Source organism: Scylla paramamosain, chromosome 5 (genome assembly GCF_035594125.1).
Source record: "Scylla paramamosain isolate STU-SP2022 chromosome 5, ASM3559412v1, whole genome shotgun sequence".
Classification (NCBI taxonomy): domain Eukaryota; kingdom Metazoa; phylum Arthropoda; class Malacostraca; order Decapoda; family Portunidae; genus Scylla; species Scylla paramamosain.
This window is the reverse complement of record NC_087155.1, coordinates 35,624,512-35,649,265: the sequence shown is the minus strand read 5'-3', so window position 1 is coordinate 35,649,265 and position 24,754 is coordinate 35,624,512. Positions and strand designations below refer to the sequence as shown.

Genomic DNA, 24,754 nt, shown 5'->3' with positions numbered 1-24,754 from the left:
TTTATCTCTACTCCCCTCCGCCTCTTAGTGTGGCTCATAAGTTAAGGAAGGTACTAGTCATGTCCCTTTATTTACTTACCCCTAGCGGCTGTGTTGCGTTAGCCCAGTGCCCCCGGGAACTACTCTCCTGTAGCAGTGGAGGATAAGGAGAAGGGTGGCCTAGCTGTGTGTACATAAGACCTAATGTAGACTGTACTCATACGTAGGTGGGAGGGTTGCTGAGTGGAGGGTCTGCTGGTGCTGCTGCTGCTGCTGCTGCTGGTCTTGTTGCTGCTGCTGCTGCCGCTGCTGGGGTGAATATGAAAATATGTCCGTCATTTGCATACTAATAAATGCATTAATTTTTCTCGTTATTTTCTCTCTCTCTCTCTCTCTCTCTCTCTCTCTCTCTCTCTCTCTCTCTCTCTCTCTCTCTCTCTCTCTCTCTCTCTCTCTCTCTCTCTCTCTCTCTCTCTCTCTCTCTCTCTCTCTCTCTCTCTCTCTCTCTCTCTAAAACTGCAAAAAAATTCTCTTACTTCCTAAAACATTCAATCCGAGCGTACAGTCTTCGGTATGACCTCCTGCAGAAGGCATCGTGACACGTGAGCCATGGTAATGATTCGGTGTTTCTATGTCCCCTCCCTCCCCCTCCCCTCGCCATTCCACGCCGTTATATGTAAGCTGTCAATTGTAAAGTCTTCGCTGGTTCCTGTTCTCCCCATTAACATGCAGTAAGAAGAGAGGAACATCACAAAAGAACAAAAAGGGAAGCTGCAAAATACCTATTTTACTCCAGTGGTTCAATCGTCTATAGTTTGCATGTGCGTCAGTTATCAGTGTTTTTACGATCATTTTCACCCTTGATGATTATTCAGCGGTTCGTGGTTATGATCTACGTGTCCCCCCTCCCCCTTTTCCCATGTCTGGCTAGGGCTATGCTTGCCTCTGCTGTGCGCGTGCGACTGTGTGAAGTGATGAACGCCTCCAAGCTGAAGAGAAGCAAAGAAAAGCAATACTCCTTAGTGAAACTTTTTTAGAGAACTTTTTTGTGGTAATGGAATAGCGGCAAAAGAAAAGAAAACAAGCATTATTTTTTTCTCAGTAGTTTTGATTCTTTTTTACATCCACACATGAAGTTTTTTCCTGTTATTTTGTTAGTTTTTTTACCTGGATGCCCTGCACAACTCCACCAGCTTGTGTCACACCCCTGTCTCTGGGGCCCTCCTGCTGCCTCACACTCCGTCACTAGTATGTTGACATTTCCTCTTGAAGGTTGGCGCGTATGGGCCAAGAGAATAACAGTAATAATGCTAATGATAATGATGAATATAAAAATGATAATACTGGCAATAATACAGATAATCATGCTATACTTTCAGCATTTTGCACTGAGAATGAAATATATTTTGCATATTTTTTTGCACTAATGTTTTGCTAACGTCACTGACTGTCGGGTTTGATAAGCCCACCTAAGCCAAGCAAACAAAATAAAGCCATCACATTTTTTTAATTAACTCTGGCTGTACATATATTTGCATCAACCCTAACCATTCATCCAAGTTGCATATAATAAAGGCTAAAAAGAACCAAGATTTGAAACAACCATCATATCTTTTTTTCTTTTTTTATTATTATTTTTCTCTCTTGCAGTCAATCCTTTTTGGGACGCATGTCTATAGAAACCTACTAATGACATGTTTCACTTCTGCTTGTGTTGCAGGAGTTATGGGCACAGAGATATCGCGTGGCCCTGGTAAGCCGTGTGTGTAGGCTGAGTCATGAGAGCCTGGTGACTGCTCCTGGTGTTAAGAGTGAGACGCGGCCCTAGACGGTACGCCAGTTCTCTCGCTGATTGGTTGAAATGTTAGCTATCCGATCACCTCATTGGTCGATACTCTCTCCCTCCCTTTACTCTAGAGTCGACCGCTCATTTGCCTCCAAGTGTGGTGTTCGGTTTGAATGCTGCTTTTGTTTTGGCGGGTTATTTACTGTATGCATCTCTGTTCACCGCTGGCTTGGATCAATTTAGCTCTAGTATTACTTTTCTGAAAGAGGATCCCGTTTGTTCAATTTCCAGTCCCAAAATTTTTGCGGGACAGGTTGTTTTCTTGCGTGTGCTGAACCAGATTGCGAGTTTATGAATTTGTCTCTGGCCTGGTTCTCGAGATAAGGTGTAGCGGCGGCGCGAGAGTCAAGCAATCAACCAATCAGGAACAAGGTGGCGTACTGTCTCTGGCGGCTGATTGGTGTGAGAAATGATCTACCTGGAAATGACGTCGGCACATTCCTCATTAGTACACAGTCCGCTATATGAAGTAGTGTGTAGTGGCAGACGGCTTTGTACTACCTTCCCTCTCGTTCTCCCTCCTTCCCTTCCCTTCCCTTCCCTTCCCTTCCCTTGCCTCGCCTTGCCTTGCCTTGCCTTGCCTTGCTTTTCCCTTCCTTTCATTGTCTTCTCTTGCCTTTCTTCCCGTCCCTTCCCTTGCCTTTCCCTTCCTTTCATTGCCTTCTCTTGCCTTTCCTTTCCTTTCTTTCCCTTCTCTTCCTTTCATTTCCTTCCCTTCCCTTTCCTTCCCTTCCCTTTCCTTTCCTTCCCTTTCCTTTCCTTTCTCTTCCTTTCCCTTCCTTTCATTACCTTCTCTTGCCTACCCTTTCCTTCCCTCTCCTTCCTTTGCCTTCCTTCCCTTCCCTTCCTTCCCTTTCCTTTCCTTTCCTTTCTTTGTCTGGCCTTGCCTTGGCTTTGCTTTGTCTTTCCTTTCCTTCATTTTTATCCCTTCTCTTTCCTTTTCTTTTCTTTCGTTCCCTTTTTCTTTCCTTTAATTGTTCTTCATTCCGTCTCTTTTTTTTCCCATTCGTCTACCTCCCTTCCTTTTCATTATTTTATATACCTTTTACCTTAATTCTTCATTTTGTCTTTTTTCTCCTTCCCTTCTTTTTTTTTATTTTTCCTTTAGTTGTCCAACATTTCGTCTCCATTTCACCTTTCCCTTTCTCTTCTAACACTTCCCTTAACTTCCTCTTTCTTCTTTAATGATTCGCAAATTTCGTGTGTCTTTTTCCTCCCTCCCTTCGCTTCCCTCATCTATCCCTTCCGTTACTTATCCATCAATCGTGCTTCGTTTCATTTCATATCTTCCCTGCCTTTCACTTCGTCTTCCATGTCTCTTCCCCGGTACGCTCATCTCGTAAAATCGTCGTAGTATTTCCTGATTTCGTCTTGGTGTTGTCCTTCCCTCTCCCTTCCCTTCATTAGACACACGTAGAAGTTGCGACCTTTCGTAGATGATGCCGTTGTGTTCGCTTCTCTGTGTCCCTCGTTCTGCCCACTCTCATATGCATTTATTAATCGTATTTTGTTCTCGCTCTCTCTGTCTTTCTCTCTCTTTCCCCGCCACTCCCTCCTCACCATTCTTACTGTCATCATGCTTGTCTTTATCCTCCTTTTCCGTCTTCTTCTTTTCTTGTTTTTTTTTCTCTCGTTAAGTATGTTGCGGTCTCTCGCTTGTCAAAATTCAGGTTTTTTTCTTGTACCTACGAATTGCTTACTTTTCCTATTCCATTTCACACTTGTACTACACACACACACACACACACACACACACACACACACACACACACACACACACACACACACACACACACACACACTTATGCATTATTCACAGCTCCATCATACCCTCTGTTATCCGTCTAGTAGCCCAACCTACCTATTTTTCTTTATTAAGTTCCCGATACATTCTTTCTTTCGTTCTCTCCCCCTCCTCTCAACCCGGCGACGCTTCCTGTAGTGAGTAGCTGGTCTCTCTGTGACCCAGCGGTGTGTCCTTCCCCGCCCTCCCGCCATCGTCACGTTATATAGAGTGAACGTGATGGATGATGCACTGTAGTCGCCTCTTGCTGCCTGTCTGCCGCGGGTTGGGTTTCAAAGTCAGTTTCTTCTTTTTTTTTATATAATTATTCCCGTTTTTTCTCATTTTTTTTTCGGAGTAGTTCTTTTTATTTTTTAGTAGATTTCTCTACCCATTTTTCCTCAATGTGCCTCGTTTTTATCGTAACCTTTCGCATCCTTTAATTTCACTACTGGTTGTCGTGACTTTAAATGAGAGAGAGAGAGAGAGAGAGAGAGAGAGAGAGAGAGAGAGAGAGAGAGAGAGAGAGAGAGAGAGAGAGAGAGAGAGATGATGTTTAAAAAAATCCCGCTCTAAAATATGTATCACTAACTAATTCCATAAAGCTGATCCGCACATTCCCGATTCATGAATTGGAATGGGAGTCCATGACGTTATAATATTTCTGACGATAATTGACTCCCACCTCCTCCCTCTTTACGGAAATTTTGATGTAGATCCCTTTTTTTCACCTATTCCTGAGTGACTGGTCGGTATTCAGAAACGTTTTGCACTCTCACCACGACCACTTTCAAAGGCCACACAGATAATTATCCGGGTTTTCACGAGTGTATCTCCTGCTGCTAATATAGAACTCTTGTTATTCTTTTTTTTATGTAAGTGGGCCACTGGCCAAGGGAAAAAAAAACCGGAGGAAAAAAAGATCCCACTTAGGCGCCAGTCCCAAAAGAGACGTCATGAGAATCATCGAAAATTAAAGGATAAGTGTCTTGAAACCTCCCTCTTGGAAGAGTTCAAGTCATAGGAAGAAGTACAAAAGCAGGCAAGGAGTTCCAGAGTTTACCATAGAAAGGAATAAATTATTGAGAATACTGGTTAATTCTTTCATTAGAGAGGTGGACAGAATAGGGATGAGAGAAAGAAGAAAGTCTTGTGCAGCGTGGCCGCGGGAGGAGGGGAGGCATGCAGTTAGCAAGATCAGAAGAGCAGTTAGCATGAAAAGAGCGGTAGAAGATAGCAAGGGATGCAACATTGCGGAGATGAGAAAGAGGCTGAAGACAGTCAGTTAGAGGAGAGGAAATGATAAGACGAAAAGCTTTTGTCACTAAAATCTTACAAAAACCTGTAAAAATCCGTGTAACTTCAACTAGAGTCTTTTGAAAGTAGTGGAGGTGTGGCCCAAAAGTCTCTCAGAATATGGATCATAGATGCGCATGTTCAATTCAGATATCAGAGATGAAGGTCTGAGATCAGATTACTCTTTTTCTCGCTGTTATTCCTAAGTGATAAATGCATATATACGTATTCAAATATCACTGATGAAGAATTCTGATCAGATTTTTTCCCACTAATACTCCAGTGTGGTATACATATATTCTGTTTAAATATCAGTGGTAAAAGTTTCAGATCATATTTTTTTTCTCACTGGTATTCCTGAGTGAAAAATGCATACACACGTATTCAGATATCACTGATGAAGGCTTCAGATCACATTATTTTTTCACTAATACTCCTGAGTGATAGATGCGTATCCTCAATTCAAATATCAGTAGTTAAAGTTTGACATTGGATCCCCTTTAGGTGCCAAGCGTTTTATTCCAAGTATTTGCAGGATATGAATTAATAGTGTCTTTTTTTCACCTATTCTTGAGTGATAGGTGTGGATACTCCATTATCAGTGGTGAAGGATTGAGGTCAGCCCTATCATTTGCTGGGTATGAGTTATTAAGGTTGGGTGTCTTCGCTGCCTTAATGATTCGGGTGTCGAGAGTCGCGCCGTTAGTCTTAATGTGTTGCTGAAGTGCCGTAGGATTGTAGGATTAGTAGGGTGTTATGAGTCGTTCTCTGCCATTACAGTTGTTATAGGATGCTAGGGAACACACACACACACACACACACACACACACACACACACACACACACACACACACACACACACACACACACACACACACACACACACACACACACACACACACACACACACACACACACACACAGTTTAATATTTTTTTTTAATCACATTTTCTATGCATAATTTTAAACAATGGTTAATTTAGATAAACTAATGTAGATAAACTGGAGCAATCAGTTGAAAAACATTACATAACAACTCCACGTAAAACACACTGTAAACATATACTAACTGAAATATAAACACACACACACACACACACACACACACACACACACACACACACACACACACACACACACACACACACACACACACACACACACACACACACACACACACACACACACACACACACACACACACACACACACACACACACACACACACAGATCACGTTAACTCCATCAATAACTTCCACCAGCTGCCACTAGAGGGGGTACTGGGCGCCACTCTGTCCGTCCATCAAAGTAATGAATAGCGAGTTGTCATGCGGACGCCGGCCTTGTGTTGGGGCTTGTATGGGCAGAGCAGAATAGGTATTATCAGTCACTCAGTCCCTTCCCGAGCTATTCTGTTCCTTATTTTCCTTACATTTCCCTCTGGTCATGTGGTCAAGGCATGGCTGGACACTGTTCCTTGCGAGAGTTTCACTGGCAATATTAGAAAGAGAGAGAGAGAGAGAGAGAGAGAGAGAGAGAGAGAGAGAGAGAGAGAGAGAGAGAGAGAGAGAGAGAGAACCATTTTTCCTGCTCATCCATCTCTCCCCTCGCCCTCCCACTACCGTCCCTCCCGGAGAATAAAATACTCTGAGCCTCTCAAACCCAACATGTTAGAGCACTCGGGAGGACTCGCAACACAGGAGCATTAACATAATTCCCACCTCTGCCATTGAACAGTTTGCCTCGTCTTCCCACCAGTAAGTTCGTAAATTTTGGTGGTGAAGTTAAGCGATATTAAAAGGAATGATATTATAGGAAATGGGTTATGAAGAGAGGCCTTGATTGGGTGGACGTGAAGAGAGAGAGAGAGAGAGAGAGAGAGAGAGAGAGAGAGAGAGAGAGAGAGAGAGAGAGAGAGAGAGAGAGAGAAGGAATGCTATTTACTTGCATTGACCAATAATGAAAGTTACGTAAAAGCCTGGAAGTGAGAGAGAGAGAGAGAGAGAGAGAGAGAGAGAGAGAGAGAGAGAGAGAGAGAGAGAGAGAGAGAGAGAGAGAGAGAGAGAGAGAGAGATTTAAAAACAAAAACTTGCACTGACAAAAGAATATTTTAACAGACTTAGAGAGAGAGAGAGAGAGAGAGAGAGAGAGAGAGAGAGAGAGAGAGAGAGAGAGAGAGAGGTTCATTTCCGTAGGATGGGCCGCTGGTGGAGGCAGTCAGGGGCTTGGCAACCTGAGCCTTGTCTGTGTATGCCAAGGCTGTCCGTCTATCGCAGGGACGAGTTATGAGGAGGCCGTGTTGCGAGTTCGTTGTTGTGTTCCTCGTCCGTATGTTTAGATAGGATTACTCTCTCTCTCTCTCTCTCTCTCTCTCTCTCTCTCTCTCTCTCTCTCTCTCTCTCTCTCTCTCTCTCTCTCTCTCTCTCTCTCTCTCTCTCTCTCTCTCTCTCTCTCTCTCTCTCTCTCTCTCTCTCTCTCTCTCTCTCTCTCTCACATCACGTTATCGTCATTCATTTCCACCTCGTCGTCAGCTTATAGTTATGTAATGGAGTGACGGGTATCCTCGGCAGATATGTTTGGGTTGTGCCTGGTGTCTGGTGGCTATCAGGAGAGGAGGTCACGCCAAGAGGTATACTAAATGTGTTAATAAGAATGACCTTAGTTCTCCTTTGCGTTATCAAGACTCCTGCTCGGGTGTGGAGGGAACATGCTAGATACTATAATGGTTTAGTTAGGATGTGAGTCTTTGTGGGTCGTGATTACTGTTAATCCTGTCACTGGAAATACTAAGGGTAGGTACGCCTAGATAAAACGCCTTGTCGGAAGAACGTGTCATTCGGGAAGCAGCTAAGGCTTTCGGTGGACAGCACAGAATAAACGAAGACAAGGACATGGAATATGGAAAGTTTGCAAGCGCCTTCGAATACCTGGTGGAAAGTTTTGGTAATTACAGTGTGCCTGATTTGCATGCCCCGTGGCCCAGGTCGGGACTGGGCGGGACGCGGTGCGAGGGAATGAACTTAAGTAGCTCCTCTACAACTTTGCTCGGTGGCAGAAAAGAATTTAAATTTAAAAGTAATCGTATATCCACCTTACACGATCACGCGACGGTCGCTGCGGGTGTGGCGAGACCTGCTCCACCTGCTGGTTTAGGAGAAGCAAACAGCATTCTCACCCGCGATGGCAAACAGCTCACTGAGTATATCCATGGGAATACCTCTGGCTTAAGACTTCGCCAAGGCAGCACGGCTCGTCCTCCACGGTCGCCGGGCGGGAGGGATGGGGAGCTAAAGCTGAGGGTTCCTTCCCTCAGAGGCGCCACGAGCCTGCGCGCTGTCGCCTGAGGGGAAGAACCAGGCAGACCGGCAGGCTGTTTACTCTTTTAATGACGTTTTCATGCTGACTTCTAAAAGCTTGCGTATATATATATATATATATATATATATATATATATATATATATATATATATATATATATATATATATATATATATATATATATATATATATATATATATATATTGTGTGGGTGCAGCGATCGGGGCGGAGCGCGGCGTGGTATAGTGGGTCACCTCGGTAGTGGCAGTGTGTATATATGATTGGTGTATAGATTGCCCTAGGAATGCGTATATTGTTAATAAAATCTAATCCTAAATCCATAACCCGGTAAAGCTTGTCTCGTTAAATCTGAGTGGCGTAGCTGACCTTAGCTCCATGTGTGGTGTGTGGTAGACGAGGCTGCACAGAGTGTGTCGCACCGGCGGGCGGCGGCCTGCGACACACCTGCTGTCCATACACTCGGCTGCTGCTTGCACTGTATGTTGTCACTTGTAGCTGTTTGAAGTGTGTCATGTAAAGTGTAGATATTTCTTCTTTGCCTTCAAATATATAAGTAAACATGGATCTGATCTCTTCTTCACCTCCTTTCCTCAGCCAAATACCAAGAGAAGTACAAAGTTCACTTTTCTGCTGTTTTCAGGAGCTGGAGCTCAGAATTGAGACGCAGAAGCAGACGCTTGCGGCGCGTGACGAAAGTATCAAGAAGCTGCTGGAGATGTTGCAGCAGAAAGGAATAGGTAAGTTGTCCGTGGCTCTGTTCCTGACGTGGCCTCTTGTTATAATGGGTGTCAATTTAGGAGTTACATCTTTTCAATGTATCATTTTATACCAGATCTGATTATATATATATATATATATATATATATATATATATATATATATATATATATATATATATATATATATATATATATATATATATAATTATTTGGATTTTTATTTGTGATGACTAGTGTCAGGTATTACCATCATCATTGTGTCAGTGTTTTTAGACTTTAGAGAGTTTAGCGATGAGTCATTATCATTCTCGCGGTGCCCGCCGTGGTGCCCAGCATCAACATGCAAATGCAGCTCAGAGGCAGAGGTAGTGAGAGTACTTAGTCACATTTCATAATCACGGGACCCCCTCACTATCCCCCCGGAGGAAACAGCAGCCCCTGGCTGGCACACCGGCGACCTGCTGCAGTTCCGGTGCAGGGCTTCCATTAGACCAGGGCATCCATTAGACCATCTTCTGCGAGTCTCATCTCATTTTTTAACCTACTTTTAATGTTATGATAATGTTTCATCATTAATGATCTCATCATTTTCTTTACGATGTACGTAGGTTTGAGGTAGTTCCCACAGCACCCATGTCCATCAGTGTTTAAAATAGTCTATACCATTATAGTTCAAGATAAAAAATATATTGCTCTGGCTTCATTCACTGTACTTCCCTGCTTCTCCCAGTCATTGTGTCCAGCTCGGGGCGCGGCTGGCTCCGTCACCTGTTATGTTATTGGCTCCAGCAGGTAGGTGCGGGGGCCCGCCGGCCTTCAGGTGCCGACTACTTGTTCTCCAGCTAAGGCATTTTTTAAGTCTTTCAGCCTCCACTTCCTCCATTGGCGAGTTTGTCCCCAGAATTCTGGCCCAGATGAGCATATATCAAAAGAAAACAACCACATCAGACTTTCACTAGAATTTCTACTTTTCTTTACCCTCCCTCGCCTCCCTCCCCCTCCCACCCGCTCTCCCACACCTGTCTTTTGTGATTGGCCAATAAACTGTCTGCCAGCTCTTTCTCTTCCCCACAATTTTCTGTCTTGCTGCCTCTCTCCCCACCCCCCTTAGTTGTCTCCTGACGTCATCTTGGGAGCTGCCGACAACCCTTCGTCGCTTTCAGACGTCGCCCCCTTGAACTAAGACGATGTTATTCTCTCTAGAGCGTCTCATTGGCTACGTCATTAATCATTTCATTATTAGCGAGGACTTCACTAGGGTGTGTTTCCTGTAGGTGAAGGTGTCGTGGCCGGGTGACCGATCTCCCACTATGTTTCAGGGAAGGAGGAGGAGCGGGCCATGATGCAACAGATGCAGGCCGTATTTCAGAAACAGGTGCAGCTTTCCTGGTCTTGTATTTGCTATTATTATTACTTACTACTATATGTTTCTTTATTATTACTATCATCACGACTATGTCTGATACAGTATGGCTGTCACGGTGGTCGGGGGAGAGTGATGAGTCGTCTAGAGGAGGTAGACTCGACACGGCGGGGCAGAGAGTAAATATCCCAGTCACCCCGGCACCCACACCTCACAGACTCAGAACTCAGACTGATAACTAATCATAAACACTCTTGATTCTGTCCTCAACTTTGATGATCCTGACACTTCTAGATTTTTCTCTCTCCTTTAGTCTTTTTTTTTTTTTCCCTTAACTGACTTCCTCCTCTCGGTGAAGTGACAGTAACTTTCGTCTTGGACAAGATCAAGAGTTCGTTTCACTCGACTAGTCTTTCTTACGCTTTCTTACCTGTCTCTTTGCTTATCACCTCGAGCACCCGCGGAAATTATGCAAAATAGTCACGCTACTTTTTTTTTTCTCTTAGTGATGTCACGTTCCTATGTTTTCTCTCCGCCCCTCACGTCCCCCGACTCACCGCCACGCCGCCCTTGGTTCCAGCTGTGTCCCTGTATCAGCCTGCCGTTTGTTGACGCCCCGCAACTTTTAGGAGCATTTTACTACTGCCGCAGAATCCTTAATTAATAAGCACAGCCCATTTGTATAAACTCCAACAAACGTTTGCATTATTCATACGTAAAGCTCTGTGCAGTAAGGATACGCCTGCAGTGATTTGTCCCTAAAAAGTTGTGGGGTTCCAGGGCGTAGATTGGGGCGGGGCAAGGGAAGCGGGCTGGACAAAGCACCCTAACCCCCGTCAAGAGTGACTTAGCGGGGGGAGTCTGTTTCCCGTGTCACCTTATCTTGTCTCCGAGGCAGAGCCACCTTGGAATAAGACAACGAGTTCAAACATCCTCTTTCAATGTTTTTATATATACATTTTTTCCCCCACAAAATAACTAACTGGTTTTGTGTGAACATAACGGAGTAGATACACGTCCAGTCACTGATGACCTCGAGTCTCCCTTCGCACCTCCAACCCTTCATGTCCCCACCATCCCTGCCGCCCTGAATTAGGAGGGTGAGGTTGGCCGGCCCGGCGTTCCCCCCCGACCCCCACCCCTCCTGTAGGCTAGTGACAACGTGTGGCCGTGCTGTGTCGACCGTAGCGCCCGCCTCTGTCACATGATTGATGGCGCTGTTGCATGTTGTTATAGGTGATAAAAATATAGATGAGGAAGGGTCAGTAGAGTTGGAACAAACGCGAGCGCGCCTTGTGGAGACCCAGAATGAACTGGACCGTTTGAAGGAAACTCTGTGCCAGCGAGAGGAGGACTGTGAGAAGCTCCGCCAGGTGAGTAGCGATTATAAACGTCCCTTGGGGTGGCGGGTCGGGCCGCTCCACCCTCCCGGCATGGCTGTGTGTGTGCCTGTGTACTCCGTCGAGGGGAGAGAGTTTTTGAGGGAGGAAGGGAGGGAGGGAAAATGGTGGGGGAGGTCGCTTCGACCCCTAGCGAGTGTAAGGGAGGGAGGAAGGCAGCCCGACCCGCGCCCTTGTGGTCCGCCGTCAACAGCAGCCGCCCGGGCAGCGAGTCCCCCGCCCCCGCCAGCCTGGTCACCCCCACCTGCGCTGCCGCCCACGCCCAGCACATCCGGCTTAACCCGCCTCACACCGAGCTCTTCCGTTGACTTGCCTCAGCTGGAAGTCGTGGAAAGATGATTTAATCAACTATTGCTAGTCGACCTGCATTCATTGATCTATTGGTAAACCATTCAAATACTAGTCACTGATCAGTCTTACTCTTCATTTACTATTTGATTATGAGTATCAATCAAACAATGCTAAATGAACCACTTCCTTGGCTGGGTCTGAGTGACCTGTTGACAGACAGACTAGGTGCCGTTGCCGCGTCCGTGGTGAGGGATGCCAAGTGCCCGGGTATAGGTAGACTCCTGCCCGGGGTAAAGTAGACTGTACCCGAGTATCATACCTCATACCTTGCTAGATCAAGGAACGTAACTAATCCTAAAGTAACTAGACTTAGAAAGGGCTGGGGTCGACACGCGCCCGTTGGCCTGGGGGTAACCGTCTTGCCCTGCCGCGGGCTCATGTTGGCCCCTGACCTGAGATCCTGCCGAAGTAGAGCCAAGACCTTCCTCAGTAGTGGTAGAGGTCGTCGTGGGGAAGCTCGCCCAAGGCCCAGACACACCACAGTCACCGCCTTCCACCCACTCGAACCCTCCAGTACCAGGGGTGCCAGAAATCAGTCATAATTGTAACTTGCTATCTCTCTTTCTTGCCAAATGGGGGACTTTTTTTTACTCTTGTTCAGTTTTTCTTTTGGCTTCGTCTGGCAGCAGGAGGACGAGTGTCTGCTTGTGTGTACCTGTGGGTGTGTTTCGGCCCGGCGGTCTTCTCCAGGGTGTAGTTTTGTGTACTCGGGTATACGTAGACTTAGGCTGCCAAGCCCTCCCACCACTAGACCCCCAGAGAGAAGCACTTACTACTTACTCACTTACCTTGCTAACTTTTTCAACTGCTTTTCAACTACTTACTTCCTCTTCTTCCTTCTTTGCTTCCTATCTTCTTTCTTTTCTTTCTACTTATACTTACACATTTGTTCTTACTTTTTTGCTTGCTTACTTCACACACACACACACACACACACACACACACACACACACACACACACACACACACACACACACACACACACACACACACACACCACAGCATAACACACACACACACACACACACACACACAAACACACACACTCTTCATCCATCCATCCCATCCCATCCCACTCCATCCCAGCCAACCCCACCCCACCCCGTCCCTTCCCACACAGCACACTGAAACACTGACACACTGCTTGAAGACTGACGAATCTGCTTCACTTTTAGGTAACCCTCCCGTCACTTCCCTTACAATCTTAGGATATCCTTGCTTTGAGGTGGACCTGCACTATCTATTCTGTGATCAGTTGTCTCAATGCCCTGATCCTTATCTATTACTACTGCTCTTCCCTGAAAATGATAATGTTTAACTGACTGGAAATTTAACAGAATGAAAGGATGAGTTGATTTGGTGATGTATGTGGTATAGTCCTCTACGCAGTCCCTTTTTTTGAAATGGAAACGAGAATGTAATATACTCAGATTTGCATAATGATCAGTTTTCTTCTTTTTATTGTTATTGTTATTATTATTACCATTCTCTGCATTAAGATTTTCATATGACCGTATTAGGGGTTTGTTTTCCCTCCCCCTCTCCCTGCTAAAGAGATGAGATGCATTTTTATTTTGTTCTAGTTGAGCCATTTACAGTATCATGCATTTCAGAAGTAGTTCAGTTCTACTATTACTACTTACTACTGACATCACTTAAATCTGATAGGCGAGAAATTACTTTTTTTTTTCTCTCTCTCTGTTGACGCTTTTGTTTATGATAGCCGCTCGTGTTTATCTCTGAGGGGTAACTATTTTTAGCTGTAAACTTTGAACTAGACGTATTCTACATGACTGTGCGCTACGTCAGCACCTGCTACACTAGACGCTTGAGTTGTAGATCACTTCTTTGGCCCTTGACTTGCACTGTGCCACCGTGAGCGGACTGTTCTGGTTGCTCAGCCTATAGTACTAAAAATGTGTGTGTGTGTGTGCGTGTGTGTGTGTGTGTGTGTGTGTGTGTGTGTGTGTCTGTGTTCACGTCGAGGTGTGCGTATGAGAGAGAGAGAGAGAGAGAGAGAGAGAGAGAGAGAGAGAGAGAGAGAGAGAGAGAGAGAGAGAGAGAGAGAGAGAGAGAGGATAAGGAAAGCAGTCAGTGCAAGTGTCCTCCACTATACTTTTCATCTTGATCATTGTTGTGATCAGAAAACTGTTCCGCTTCTCGCTGTCGTTGCTGCAACCTGCATGTACCGTTTGTTCAGTCATTCAATTCTTGAAGTCTGCTACACTATAGTTGTTGTTAGTGTTTGTATGTGTGTACGTGTGCGTTTGTGTCTGACTGGTATTTGTGAAGTAGACAGCTCTGTGGGATCCTTGCAGCTGCGGATCACAGGTGCGAGGGCTGTGGTGTCAGTGGGCAGGTGTCAGGGGTCAGGGACGACGCCAACAGTTCCCTGGTGACTGGAGCCACGACTAGCTGGGTGATTCAATAGTTATGACCCAGGGCTGTACACCCGCCTTGATGGGGCCGACATCCCCTCTAGGGTGAAATTCTCCTGATCCATCTTGCACGAGGCTCCTCGCCTGGAAGACATCAAATTATTGTTTTAGTGGCAAAACCCTGGTGTTCCAGAAACTGTGGGATAACCCCAGTTGATCCAGAGAGTTGTATGGCGTCCATGAATGTGATGGTAGTGGTGATGGTGGTGGTGATGATGATGATGGTGGTGGTGATGGTAGTAGTGGTGATGGTGCTGGGTGAATGTGAATGCAAGTGGCCCTTATTAGTGTTAATTAAGTGTGGTGAGCACTGTGACAGTTCCTCTCCCCTCCTTCCTGTAGCGCAAGAACAGAGTCGCTCCCCGACCTCACAACAATATCTGATTGTCGGTTAACCCCAAGTTGTACACTCTTAGTATGTTGTCAGTAATTGCAAGCGGTCGCATAATTATCCAGGCAAGCAGGACATAGCTGTACCTGGTGGCCGTAACATTTGTGGCATAAAGATGAACCAAGCCTTCCTTGTCACTAAGGTCACGCCCTCAGACACTGTCTTGGGTCAAGGCTATTGCCGCAGCTGACCTGTTTGTGTGACAATCAGAGGTTGACGTGTTGTGTGAGAGCGGGCAGTGTGCTGGCCGCTTAGTGTGCGGCGGTAGTAGTGCCTGCGGGTGTTGGAGTGAGCGGCTGTGGCTTGGGGTTGACCGGGTGTGGGTGTATGGCTGCAGGAGGCTCTGGAAGTGGCGGAGCGGCTGCGTCGCGAGCACGACCATAGCTTCGGGGGGCCGTGGGGGCTCAACGGCCCTGCTGCTGGTGACGCCGGTACCTCGGCCACTCTGACGGCGCTGCTGGAGACCAAGGACGCGCGTATCCTTTCGCTGGAGCGTGAAGTGGCACTCCTGGAGGGGGAGGTGGCTATGGCCAGGGAGTCAGGAGGGGCGGGCCTTGGCGGGGTCCTTGTCGGGGGTGGCCTGTCCGGCTCCCGCTGGGGCTCCCGCGCCTCCTTAGTCACCCCGCCACCCACCGATGACTCACGCCTCCTCCAGGTGCTGCAGGAGCGGGAGCGCAAAGCTAAATCGCAAGTAAGTCGAGGCTGCCTGGGCTGTGACGTCACAATGTGTCGCCAGGCCGCGCACTGCTCAGCCTCGTTCGCTCCCGCCGGGGTGCTGAGACCCTTCCGTCATGTAACCGCGTTGTGATTCCGACCTAAGTACCACCAAGGAACTTAACACAACTAAAGACAAAAGAGTCAGGTTAGGGTTGAGGGTGTCGTGGCTGCAGCAGCGAGGGGCGTGGCGGCCTTGTGTTGACATGTGACGTCACGGTTCTCCAGGAAGCTGGTAGTGTCTGTCCCAGTGATGTCAGCGTAAAATTACAAGAAAAAGTGTATTTGCTAAAGAGAATTGATGTTCACTAAAGGAAAAATTGCGTTAAATGCTTTTCTTGCAATTTTTGCTGCCTGTACTAGGTTCCTAAAAAGATGACACTAGCCCTGGGGCAGTTGTGCGAGATAAGTTGGTAGGCATTAATTGTTGAGAGGTAAGTCACCCATCCCTGTGGTCATCTGTCTCCTGCATGACTTACTTATTCCCTCGGCTCACACACCGAGAGACTGACATGCCGCACACACCCAGCGTTTGATAGACGAGATCAGCATGCAAGTCTGGGTTCCGAATCGCAGGCACGGCCCAAAATTTGCTTGCTAATTAAATGTTCCAGCCTGCTAATGGTTGCCTGCCGGTGGGGTAGGGAGAGAGGAGCGAAGGAGAGAGGGAAGAACACTTCATGAGATGAAATAACGTCCTCCCTCTCTCCTCCTCTTCTGCTTCAAATATTCTTCTGTGTTACTTTCATGTGTTAGGAGGTTCCATTCTCCTGTGTTCCAATATCTGTACAGTTTTACCTTTTTTTCAATTAGTGTAGACACCACCTCCCACAGGTCTCGTGTGTGTCCATAGTGCTTTTGTAGAAAGTGTGTATATCTGAATAGTGATTTATTCATGTTTTCTAGCAATAGATATTTTCTAGGTTCACATTTTGTCGCTTAGATTTTTCACCATATTTCTTTAGCCAAGAGTGTGTTTGTGTGTGTACCTGTGCGAAGCTGTCCCTCTGTAGTACATTTTCAAGATATTATCAAGCAGTTTTTAAAACCTAAGCTAATTTTTTTAGAGCAGCTTTTCCTAAGCATTGCTAGACATTTTGAAATCACATCCTGGGAACATTTCAGTTGGTCACTTTCAGTTACAAGTGAAGGTCAGCAGTCCAAGACCCACTAGCTTTTTTTCTTTTTTGTTATTAGTTTCTTTCTTTTAGATTTTTACTGGAAATTTTAAATACCCACATTTTTTTTATATATAATTGGGATTTTTTTCCCTTGCTTTGACACTTCCAACTGCTTAATTATTATTTATTTTTTTTTAACAAGCCAATCCCACGGCTTACCATATATTAGAACCGTCATCTTATTAGGTGTACAAGTGTGTCTGTGTATGTGTGCGTGTGTATCCCAGTCAGCACCTGTAGTGTATGCGACCATCACCTATGTGCCCCTCGCCACATGCTTGTAGTCCTGGCCTGGAGTGCTGACCGCCTACCGCTGCCTGAGGATGGCGCTAACGTTCCGTCTCTTTCCTTGCGGTGTAGCTGGAGGAGTCCCGGTTGGAGATTCAGAAGAGAGACCAAGAAATCCTGGCGCTGTCCGCGAAGATGAAGACCTTGGAGGAGCAGCACTCGGACTACCAGCGCCACATCACCGTGCTAAAGGAGTCTCTCTGCGCCAAGGAGGAGCACTACAACATGCTTCAGGCTGACGTGAGTGTTCCCTCAGGGTTCCCTAAGAGATTATCTGGGCAAACTCTCACTTGCCTTCCTCTCATTCAGCGGGAATTGTTTCCGGTTTTCTACACCCCCTCTCCCTTACAAATTCTCACGCGCAATGGACAGCGGTCTGCATGGCAAGACTATTCATAAGCAGTGTCTTAAATTACCGCGGAAAGGAAATAGTACCATTTACCAGTTACTTGCATCTGCTTAGCAGATACTGAAGTTCTCATCTTAGAGTGCCGTCACTGACTAATTGTTTTGTTTGTCGCCACTAAAATATGTAACAGGTGGCTACCTCAGAAGCCGCTGTGAAACTGCAACACATGTTAAATTGTTGTCTGCTCAGATGTGTTCTAATTTTGATAAATTCAAAATGCTCTCATAGAAAAAAAAAAATGCAATTCTAATTGCCAACAGCTCTCGAGTGTGGCTCTATTAAGTAGTAGTCAGGTACAACATGAACAGGGTCTTGCCTGTTGTGCCGCGCACAGCTCATTGAGGTGAGGGTATTGGTGCTCTTGGCGCTCTGATCTATGGAAAGCGGAAATAGTACAAAGTACTTATTTTGCTAAACATTATATTCAGGACACTTTTTTTTTAATGAGTTAATGTTGTATTCAGATAATGATATAACATTTATGAAGAAATAAATAATTCCATTTAGGAGACGAAAAATCAGTTTTCGTAGACTGCGGCTCATAGAACAGTGGTGGCAGCCTCAGCCAAGCTGCATCACTGAAAACCCTTCATGATACTAACCTCAGTAGGGAATGAGCATACCTAGTGTAGTTTCCCTAAAATACTCATCCTCCCTTGCCTACTCTGCTTCACAAACCTCTTCGTTACTAGACACGACCCTTCCTTCTCTGTTTTCCCTGCTCGCGCCCCTTTACTTCCCCCTGCCCCGGGGAGCCACGGTCGGGTGGTGGGGAGGGCGGTATCCACCCACGTATTGCCCTACTACCGACCAATTAAAGCTGAGTTCCACCATGGAGCAAGCCAGCAGTGGCGCCACTAGCCTCTGCGCCTCACTCGTACAGCCACGCTTGCCTCACACTCCCACCCACTCGATGCTTATGCCGGTGCTTACAACTTATTTTTCATGTGATAACCATTTTTTTTATCGCCTTAATCGGGTCTGTTTTGTTGCTGACCTTCTGCTCAACGTAATGTATAATATCCTAAACACGAAGAGTATTTTTGACTTATGTGGGAGCATTGCGCAGGCTGCTCACTCATCTCGGGTGGTACTCCTTGCCATTGTATGAAGTGTACCTGCAAGTCAGTATTGTTCTGAAAGCTGCGCACAGTGGCGAGTTACTTGACGGAGAAGTAATGATGATAATGATACGAATAACAGTTATAATAATAATAATAATAAAAATAATAATAATAATAATAATAACAATAATAATAATAATAATTATAATAAAATCAATAATAATAACAATAATAATAATAATAATAATAATAATAATAATAATAATAATAATAATAGTAATAATAATAATCACTATTATAATTATTATCATTATTGTTATTATTATTATTATTATTATTATTATTATTATTATTATTATTATTATTATTATTGCTATTATTTTTATTATATCAACTATAATAGGATTTCAGAATAAAGCACATGTGTTCCTTATATATATATATATATATATATATATATATATATATATATATATATATATATATATATATATATATATATATATATATATATATATATATATAGTTGTATGCATCAAGGCTTAGTAGTGGTGCAGCATTGTGGCTGTGGCTTGGTGACATGCCAGCTTCACAGACCATGAGACTTACGGCGTGTACACTGGATCCTGGAATCCTCATTGCTGTTTCACAGTGCGGGCTGTTTCTAGAAACTCTAGTTATAAATTACCTTTGCTTGCAAGAATAGTACAATATTATTTAATCATTTGTTTGTTTATTTATTTATTTTGTTTGTTATTTTGTTCATTCATTCATTTATTTATTATAATCCAGAACATATTTTCATGTATTAGTATTTGAAACAAGAAGGCTACTTTCATCAAAGATCTTTCAGCATATTATATCATATTATATCTGTATATTATAGACTCTGCCACAATTATAGACGCCCAGGAAGCAATGGAGGAGTGACTTACAGCCAGTCGTAAGGCGATGCCCAGGACTTGTGACCTGGATTTGGTTTCCTCCCCGTCCTCCATCTTGCCTCAGCTTTTGTCGTCTCACAATTATACTTCTTATAGATGACATTATCATTAGAGTAGAGAGGGATCTCTGAGAGTTCCTGTGGTGAAGGACGACATGACTGGCTGATAACTTACAGAGTTACTATTATGATCAAATCTGAGCTGTCAGCTAACTATTAATATTAGTGATTATGTGTGAAAAGAAACCATTTATGTATTTGTTTGTAAATTTTCCTACAAACTAATGTAGTCACATGAGAGTAAAGATTCTCTGTATAAACATATTATGGAAAATTCTAGGTTAGCCATGATAAATTGAAGTATAGTACTCACCAATACCCAGAACACAGAACTGGATAATTAGTGTTCCTGAAGGGCATAGAAATCTGTTGAGAGAACATTTCTTCTGAGACATGAACAGTGTTCTCTTGACATAAGTGAAGACTTGATGATTTGAATGAAAGCAACAAACTCTCAAAGATTTCTGTGATGGTTATAAGAACTTAGGAGAAGTTGGAAGTAGCAAGTAGGCCTGCCCATATCAATCCCTGAATATTTAAATATAAAATTGCAAAATGTTTAATAATACTAAAATATGCTGTAAGACAAATTAATATGTTTTCAAAGTGAATAAAAAAGGTATAATTTTGAAATCATGCATACCCAAGTAAGTAATCAGAAAAAAATGGGCTTGTCTCTGAATTCCTGAGAATAAATATGTAAATAATAATATGTAATAATAATACTGGAGTTGATAAAGTTATGTTTTTATGTATAATGAACAGTCATTCATCATGCTTTTTTATGATTTGTGTGTGTAATGCAGTGAATGTTTGTTCATTGCTGAACAATGATTAAAATCAGTGTAATTACTCTTGCTCTTAGAAAAGATATCATGGTATTAATGAACAATACATTCTATTTCATAAAGAAAATCTAAAATTTTTACTTTATTTAGGATTCAGCACCACTATCAAAAGATTAAGATTTAATTTTCCTTTTTTCAGTGTTTGGTACTGTGCACTGGTGTATGGATTTGTTTGTATTTAAGTTATAAGTGACTGAATTAGAATATCATTTGCTCAGCATATGTGTATATACTTTCTCAATTTGACTATTAATTTTGCTTTAGCCTGAGGATGTTAACCCACATATAGTAACACAGCACCTTGCACTTCACAGAAATATTCTTACACTATACACGTGCTTGCATTCACATAAACTAACAAACAGTCAATTATATAGTAGTTTCTACACACACAGTAGCATACATGAACAGCAGTCAACACTGTCCAGACCTGCACACACAGTAATACCTTGATCAAAGAAAGGATTATTTAACAAATCAAGACCAATGACCTTTAAAAAGGTTATCAAGTAAACCTAAGGTAATGAAGTAATGAGCTGCAGGATACCCAAAAATTTTAAGTTTTCCATAGATGGCAACATAATTTGCCATATGCAACCCAGCATATCCATTGTTTTTTCCTCTGCTTCTTGAAGGACCCATCCAAACTTTCCCACTACTTCCAGACGAATATTTTCCCCTCTCCTGCTTATCCCTCATTCCATTCCCTCCCTCCTAGATAATGACGAGTAGCGTCCTGCATTTTGTTCATGCAACCAAAGTCCCTCTTTATGCCAGAATAACATATAATTACTGATACCCACCAAACCATTGCCTAGATTGTTCTGTGACAGACTGCCTGTGTGCTGACATACCCATGAATGTAGGTGTGAGACCAAGAAATCTGATGTACAGCACATTACAGACTCAAAATTGTCATATACATATTGTTATACAGTAGAATTCTCAACTTAAATATTTTGATATAATATTCAAATACATCTTGCTATTTTGTTGTTAAGGATTAGGTTTGTTTGCTGATCTATAATACAATAACTTAACTTGTTTTACTGGTCATTGCTATGTGTTTGGTAGTGTGTATCAGGCATTCCTGTGTGAATGACTTGCACAGCTGACAACCTGGCCATGCTTTATTGTTAACCTGTAGCATTGGTGGCACCATCTATAGAAGTCAATAAGATGTGATTTCAGCCTATACTCTGCTATTGTGCTGTACATACATATACATATGATATTTATCCAAGATACCACTTCACTTTGAATTACTTCTTTCTACATGCTTACTTACTTATTTACTTACTTTCCTGTTGCTATTGTAATGAATATGCTTTTTGGCTGACTTTACATTGAATTAACTTCTTTAAATACACCCTGTCTCCCAAAACTACCACATGTACACCTCAGCACTGATGTTTGTATCACATGCATCCATCTGTAGTCATCATCCACCCTCTCCCCTTCTCTTACTCATCACTAAAACCAAGTACTCAGATGTATGAGGCAAGCGAATGGGATGAGATGGATGCTAAGAATGCACGGATGCGAGGCAATTTTATCGATACAAACATTCACGGCCGCCAAACAGGGAAGCAGCGTGATTTCCTTCCCACTTTTTAAAGAATCAAGATTTATGGGCGACCCCTGTGTGCTTTGGTTTACAGCATTCCTCCGGTATACTTCGTCAGGTGGAGGAGATGCGGCAGCGACTTGAGGAGAAGAACAAGACCATCGAGAAGAAGACCCAGCAGGCCCTCCAGACCACCCAGGAAAGGAACAAGCTCAACTCAGAGCTAACTGAACTTCGTGATCATATGGATATTAAGGACAGGAAGATCAATGTCTTACAAAGAAAGGTATTTTAGAGTCACAGTAGGCAGAGTATTTCTAGTTTAGGTAGTAAATGCACTGCTGAAGAAATACTCTGTTGAAAAGATTCAAAGCGGAGGCTAGACTATGGTAAGAGTAAATATTATTTGATATGGAGTCAGTGTTGATATAAAAACAAAGAAGTTGAAGTTACAGAAGGTAAGAGTTGAAGCACCACAGTATTTTGTTTAGATTTTTTCAATATTTTTTGCATAAAATTTATTTTTTGAGCACTTTTATTTATACAAGGAATAATTTGAATGTTTTATTGGAAAAATTAAGCAATCTAGGTCAGTGAATTCATGTGTGTTGGATTTTAAAGGAATATACAATTTGTTACACTTATGATACAACATTTAATTACTATGCTGACTTATGCCCTCTCACAGGGGAATTCCCTTAGTTCTTAAACAGCATTGCTATTGACTATACATTCATTATCAAAGTATTATTGTTTTATTCTGAGTATTATGGTATAGTAAATTTCTTGTCATTCACTGATTAGTCATCATTTTCTTTCTTTTCTTTCAGTAATTAATCGTATGTTTAAGTCTCATCATATACATACATATCACCTCATGATCTCCAATCATTATCAGTAAGGCACTGCCCATGCCACTCACTTCAGTACAAGCCTGCTTAATGACAACATTCTCTAGTTCATGATTGTTTCTAACAAAAGCAGAAAACATCTGTAGCTTCAACTAATCAAAGCATTGCTGATATATACAACTGTGCTTGCCTTCTGAATGTACTGCTTAGCCAAATATCAAACTAATTGAGGTTACTATACATGTACATACACACAGAGCATGCATGGGTATAATGGTTGTGGGGAACTGACAGGTAACAAATGAAAAACTCTTAGTTTGTGGTTGTCTGTAGCTTCAAAAATTGAAAGCTTTTTGTTGTTTGCTCAGTTTGCATTTTTCTTTTCTTTTATCTCATTATTTTATGTTGCATAAATAATGCTTTATGTATTTTTTTTATTTTTCATGTCGAGAGATTTTCAGTATCCTCAGAATTATTTGAGTTATTTTTTGCAGTAATACTTCTTTTATCTTCAAAGTCTCCTTGTTGCCCATGGTTCAGGACAGTACAGTATGTCTGTCCTCCCATCCTTAGCACAGGAAGGTGTATTGTGTTCACGACTCAGCCCAAGGTATTTCCAGGTTAAGTGTCTGATATATATATGCTTTATTTTATTTATTTTTTTATTTATTTATTTTTTTACTTTAAATTCTACCATCACAGTTGTTTTCAGTCATGCAGTAATAATAAAGTTAAATAATCATATAATTTATTTATATCTAGTTATTAATATTACTTAATATGTTTGGTTGAAATGTAGCCACAGTTCACAGTTATTACGTCTTTTCTGTGAAACTACTATCTTCAGGGAAGGAATGCAGTTGTACTCTAAGCAGCTGCTCCACTAAAGTGAAACCAAGCCATATTTCCTTTGACAACTGATAATAACATAACATTGTTAATTTTCAGGAACTATGATAAGATCACATAACTTATATGCATTGGTAGAACTATCATTCAGAAATGGAACATATCTATGCCTAAGCTTGTAATGACCAAAACACAAAATTAGTAGAAAAAGTGGCTGCACTAGATTACTTTGAGCTTGGGATATGCTGATTTGTGTCTGTATTGCAAACTACAGTTTACTGAATCCCCAGATTGAGAACTTAGAGGACCTGCTGCGGGAGAAAGACAACCAAGTAGACATGGCACGGGCAAGACTGACAGCAGTGCAGGCCCACCACTCCACATCTGAGGGTGCACTCTCCTCCCTGGAAGAGGCCATTGGAGATAAGGACAAACAGATCACACAGCTTAGGGAGCAGCGTGACAGAGCAGAGCAGGAGCGGCACCAGGAGCAATCACTACACGAGAGGGACATCGCTGAGTACAAGATGAAACTTCACACACTTGAAGGGGAGGTAGAAAAGCTGCAGGTCCGCCTTGAACGTTCACTGGCTGAGAAGGATAAGCTCGAGGCCAAACTTGAGTCCAGTCAGTCTGAGCTAGGCAAGGCTAAGGCAGAGTTGGAAAAGATGCACGGTGAAGTGGGTAAGAGTACAAGTGATTATGAGTCTTACCGCCATCGTCTCACCAAGCTTGAGATGGAAAATGACAGACTGAGGACTGAGAACGAGAGGCTCCACCACGATCTAGAGCGCTCCCACCCCACATACGGACGCTCCTCAATACCTGGAGGCTCAGGAGAAGTGGAGCGCTTGCAGGAGAAGCTAGACAAGTGTCAGGCAGAACTACGGCGAGCACAGACTGAACTGCGCATGAACCAAGCTGACTATGAGCGGTCCCATGTGGAGGTAAAGGTCAATAATCACTTCCATCTCTGTTAGTAGCGAGCAGAAGTACTATAGCAGCCATAGCCACAGCCTGGATTTTTCTTAGTAATGCCAGCCCTAGGTTGGAGGTATTGTAGTAATAAGAGAGG

General features: G+C 43.3%; 1 protein-coding gene across 22 annotated transcripts in view; it reads left to right on the top strand.

Annotated features, from left to right (window-relative positions):
• Positions 1-24,754, top strand: part of LOC135100892 (centromere protein F-like) — a 59,012-nt gene that overhangs the window by 6,846 nt on the left and 27,412 nt on the right. For 6 of the 22 annotated variants that reach the window (XM_064004431.1, XM_064004436.1, XM_064004433.1 and 3 more), the window contains 6 exons: positions 8,884-8,980; positions 11,562-11,698; positions 15,243-15,596; positions 17,161-17,328; positions 22,074-22,265; positions 23,970-24,632. In XM_064004431.1, the coding sequence (XP_063860501.1) occupies positions 8,884-8,980; positions 11,562-11,698; positions 15,243-15,596; positions 17,161-17,328; positions 22,074-22,265; positions 23,970-24,632 (1,611 nt within the window). Of the gene's footprint in view, positions 1-1,699; positions 1,733-8,883; positions 8,981-10,281; positions 10,338-11,561; positions 11,699-15,242; positions 15,597-17,160; positions 17,329-22,073; positions 22,266-23,328; positions 23,441-23,969; positions 24,633-24,754 lie in introns of those variants that run through there. The other 16 variants (XM_064004434.1, XM_064004429.1, XM_064004435.1 and 13 more) reach the window with 11 other exon arrangements.